Source organism: Triticum urartu, chromosome 5A, assembly GCF_056163025.1.
Source record: "Triticum urartu cultivar PI428250 chromosome 5A, HENAU_Tu73, whole genome shotgun sequence".
Lineage (NCBI taxonomy): Eukaryota > Viridiplantae > Streptophyta > Magnoliopsida > Poales > Poaceae > Triticum > Triticum urartu.
In genome coordinates, this window is record NC_141877.1 from 24486403 (window position 1) to 24491096 (window position 4694).

General features: G+C 47.0%; 1 protein-coding gene across 1 annotated transcript; it reads left to right on the forward strand.

The window, feature by feature from the left end:
• Positions 1-2641: 2641 nt before the first annotated feature.
• On the forward strand, positions 2642-4317 carry LOC147967665 (mitochondrial metalloendopeptidase OMA1-like). The gene is made up of 3 exons (XM_087522497.1): positions 2642-3307; positions 3433-3518; positions 4044-4317. The coding sequence occupies exons 1-3, from the start codon at positions 2642-2644 to the stop codon at positions 4315-4317; spliced, it is 1026 nt and encodes a 341-aa protein (XP_087378623.1).
• Positions 4318-4694: the final 377 nt, after the last annotated feature.

Below are 4694 nucleotides of genomic sequence, written 5' to 3' on the forward strand. Positions count from 1 at the left end.
ATCCGCCATCGGATCCTCTCATGCTTCCCTCAGCTCCGCACCACCACCACCACGACCCCCACCTCGCCGTCTCCTCCACCCCTTCCTCGTATCCTCTGTTGCTGACCTCGGCTGGCACGCCGTCGACGCCGTCCCTCCGCCGATGCCTCTACTGCCGCCTTCTCTACCAGACCAATGCCACCGACAAGCATCACAACCACACCCCCTCCTCCTCGTCATCCCCTCGGCGCCCCCCTCGCCCCGTCTCCTCCCACACAGGTAGGCAGGCCGCCGGCGACGTCCCTCTGACCATGATCACTAACTAATTAGGATCATTTTAGGGCAAGAGAGGACATGGTATTTATATATAGCTATTAATTACCTGGGTGAGATGGGTATGGACTGGGCAGTGAGCTCCCTTCCCTTGTTCTGCTCCTTCTGCTCCTTCTTCTGGGCAGGGGAATCAACAAAAATTAAGATGAGAAATTCCACAAGGGGAGGAAAAGAAGAAATAGAGAAGGAGAGGAAGGACCCTCAAAATGTTGTGCACTAACATTTCAGCAAGTACCAAAACAAATTTGATCCACTCATTGCTTCCTCAATATTTTTCTCTCAATTGTAGCAGGAAGCATGGGAGGAATCACATATGTATAGAGCATAAGTAAAATGAGCAAACAAACATCTAACTTGATGACAAGTTTGTTTGAACTTTGAGTGTCTTGAGACGGAAGATAAGAGCAAGATTGATTTTGCTTTACACACAAGCACTTGATAAGAGAATCATTTCACTACTCACAGACTGAATCAAAAGCAACTAGCTAACACTTAGTGTTTCTATCTTCTCTTCAATTTAAGCAAGCATGTAACCATTGTATTTGTATTAACATAAAAAAAAAGTGGACTGTAGCATCCTGGGTGTGTTTTTTTTCTTCTCTTCAATTTAAGAAAGCAGAGATGCAGCTGGCAGGGAGGCATGGAGCCATCAGGAATGTATGTACCAAAACAGAAATGAATAAAACCAACATATGCATGCTATGCGCACACCTAATATCATGTTTTAGTACTGACATATGAAAACTCTAAATTGGAATTATCATGTCATGTGCAGACCTAATATACCAACATACTGTCAAAAAGTAAAAAGTTTCAATGGGAAAAATTCCCCACACATGCCCGCCTCGCCTCGTCACGATGCACGTGTGCCGCAGTTTGCGAGAATGAGACCAGCTCACATGTATGCGCTTTATTTTCGCCGGTTGGGAATGGTAAATTAATCTCAAATTAATTAACGAGTCACTAACTGAAGTGTCACCGTCCGAGACGTTAGACCATGGGCTCTTCATAGAGTTGGCTAGTGCGGCCGAAAGACACACTCGTTCCCTCCTCGCGCAACCCTAACTGTTATCTATTGTTCCTCTCACTATGCCGCCTCCGGCGATCCCATCCCGGCCACCATGTGCACGGTTCGTCGGAGAGCAGCTGCCTTCGGAACCCCGTCCTTTGAGATCTTACCCGAGAGAAGGGCAATAAGGTTTTGGGGAGCCTCTCCGCACGACTGCTCCTTATATCTCTCCGTCTCCGTCCTCATGTGCTTCGACTACTTCCATTGCATTGACCCCATGGCCGACGATGAAGCCGCCAAGAAAGAGGCCATGGACGACGCTGAGGATACTACTGCCACCGTGTTGGCCTAGCCAACCAGAGGGTATGACTTGTCAGTCCCCTCTTTGCCCGTTCATGTGCTAGCCGTATATATTGTGTTCATAGATGTTTCGGTTCTATGTACTATACATGCTCACATGTTTGGGTATCGGTATGAGTTTCATACTATGATTGTCATATTTATTATCTACTCGTGGAATAGATTAATCAAAAAATGCTAAATTTTCCAGCACGTACCACAAATATTTCGTTCACCTTTGAAATTTTGGAAATTTCGTCCGTTTTCTTCCCTTGTAGCAGTGCTGCGTTTCTGTCGGAAAACATAGAGCAAGAGCTAGGCCACATTTCGGTTTGAGCTAGCTAGCGCAGGCCCCGATCGACCACTATTTGATACGACCTATAGATGTATTTTTTATTTGGGAAATGCTTACCTTCAGCCGGTGGATCGCATGCGAGTGATGTGTCGTCTTCTCTGTGTGACGCGGGTATGAGTGTCCCTTGTGTCTCTCTTCTGTAACATTATGTGTGTTGCAAAAATTTCTTCCGCAACAACAGTCATGTTGCAAAAGATAAAGATGAAAAAAACTCAAATATTCTCTGCAACATTGTTTGTGTTGCAAATTTTTCCCGCAACAGCACCCATGTTGCAAAAAATAATGAAGGAAAAAAATCTACAAGATCATCTATATTGCAAATGATTTCTGCAACATAGTATTTATGGTAAAGTATTTCTGCAACACTATCATTGTTGCGATGACGAGAACAACGTCTGGATACGGCCGGGCCGCCGGGCAGTCCGACTCGTCCAGCCACCCACCCACCGGGCTCCGAGTCGCGACAGGCCACACCGTTAGCCTGTTATATATAGTAGTATAATATAAGTACGTAGCTAGGATCGACCAGACTAAACTACTTTCAAACACGAAAGGCGAAGAGCCTCCTACTCGATCGATAGAACCGCCTGCAAATTCCCATAAGAACCAGGTATTATCGACCGACCATGAGCCGTTTGTGGTGCTCGCTCTCCCAGATGCTCCGCCGCTGCAGAGCTCCGGCCGCCCCGCAGCGCCTGCTTCGCTGGTACTCTTCTGCCTCCCGCGTCACGCCTGCTCTACTCCGTCACCCAGCGTCGACTGTGCTTCGTCGGCAGTTCCGTTGGTACCACGACCCTTGGAAGGTCGCCGCGGCGACGGCGATCGGCTTGAGCGCCGCGGTGATGGCCACATGCGACCGCGAGGTCGTGCCCTGCACCAACCGCTCCCACCTGGTCGTCCTGTCTCCCAAGGAGGAGCGCGACCTCGGCGAGTCCCTTTTCGCCGAGGAGATGGCCAAGCACAGGCATAAGACGGTCGACCCATGCCATCCGGATAGCGTCCGCGTCCGTCGCATCGCCGAGAGAATCATCCACGCCGCCAACCGTGGCCTGGGCGTCTACAACAGCCGCGACGCCCCCATGCTCCGTGTTACTCGGAAAGGAAACACGCCGTGGGCACCGCAGCCACACACGAGGCACCTCCATGGCCTCAACGGCAGCTGGGAGCTGGTACTCGCCAGGCATGATAACGCCACTGCAGGGTCCGCGCCCGGTGGCAAGATTATAGTCTTCACCGGACTGCTTGACTGGTATAAGACCGACGGCGAGATCGCCTTCGCTCTTGCACATGAGGTACGTACCCTAGGGTTTAAGGCTATGTACTAATACGTAGTGCAATGCTGGGTTAGGGCGTTCCTACTTCCTAGCAAGTGGATTCAATCTAACGACGTACGTTGTTGTCGCTCATTTTTGCTTAGGTTGGGCACCTCATTGCAAGGCACCAGGCGGATATCATGAGCAGGCTGTGGTTACCGGCAATCCTTCGTCGGAGGTTCTTACATCGGTATGTATAATAGCCGCTTCACTTTTTTTTCTTCTAGATAGATGTCACATTAATTGTTCATATTGATGATTTAATACATAATGATATGTTTGTAAAATGACTGATCTGTGGCCAATCCTTGTTTTCATGTGAAATACTCTCTCTGTTTTTATTTACTTTGTATATTACTTTTGTCTCGGGTCAAATTTGTAAGCATTGACCAAGTATATGACATATGTGTTACACAAAGCATACAGTTAGATTCGTATTTGATAAGAGTTTCTAGTGATATAATTTTTGTATCGTATATTTCATGTATTTTTAATCTAAATACCGTATTAGCCTTACTAGTATGGTAATTAAGCCGACCCTCACCACATCGAACTTCGTGAGTTCAGCCTTACTAGTATGGTAACACACCCCCCCCCCCCCCCCCCCATGGGAACTCTTTTGCAGAGTGAAATTTCTTACTTTGTTTAATATGAAGCACATGCAAGTATCTCATGTTAATTAGAATCTCTTCATGATTGTCTCTTATGTACGTAGTAAGGAGATAGAGGCAGATCGCATTGGAACCTTACTACTTGGTGCTGCTGGTTTCCATCCACTCAATGCCCTTGCATTCATTGGGAAGGCAACCGAGATCGTAGGAGATTATACTCTACGGAGAGAGATCCTGGAAGCTGATCATCCTCACCCCAAGAGAAGATTGTGGCATTTATCAAACGCCAATACAATGGAGGAAGCGCTGGAACTGTACAGAGAAGCTACTGCCATGGATAAAGTAACTGAAAAATATTTTGTCAACCCTACCATGTAAAGTTATACCATTTAGGGTGAATTCCACAAAAAGTTTCGCAAATGGTATTTTACATTTTAAAAAGGGAAATTTACGGTGCATTATATCTATCCCTATCCCTATAATAATAAAGCACGGATTGACTCCGTGGGTTCACCGTCATAATACGCTTCCGCCCAGTTATAATACGCTTTTACGATTCGTATAGACAAAATCGTAATATAAACGAGGTGGTACTATTTTCATAGAATTTGTATTTGTTGTTCGTGCGCTCAGAAAATTTAGTCAAGATAGTCAACCGGCTGGGCCTCAACCTGAAGTTCCACACGCCACCTGGCCACATCGTCAAGATGGGAAAACGATTTCTGATGGTCGGCTCCTGGCACCATCAGGGCGGG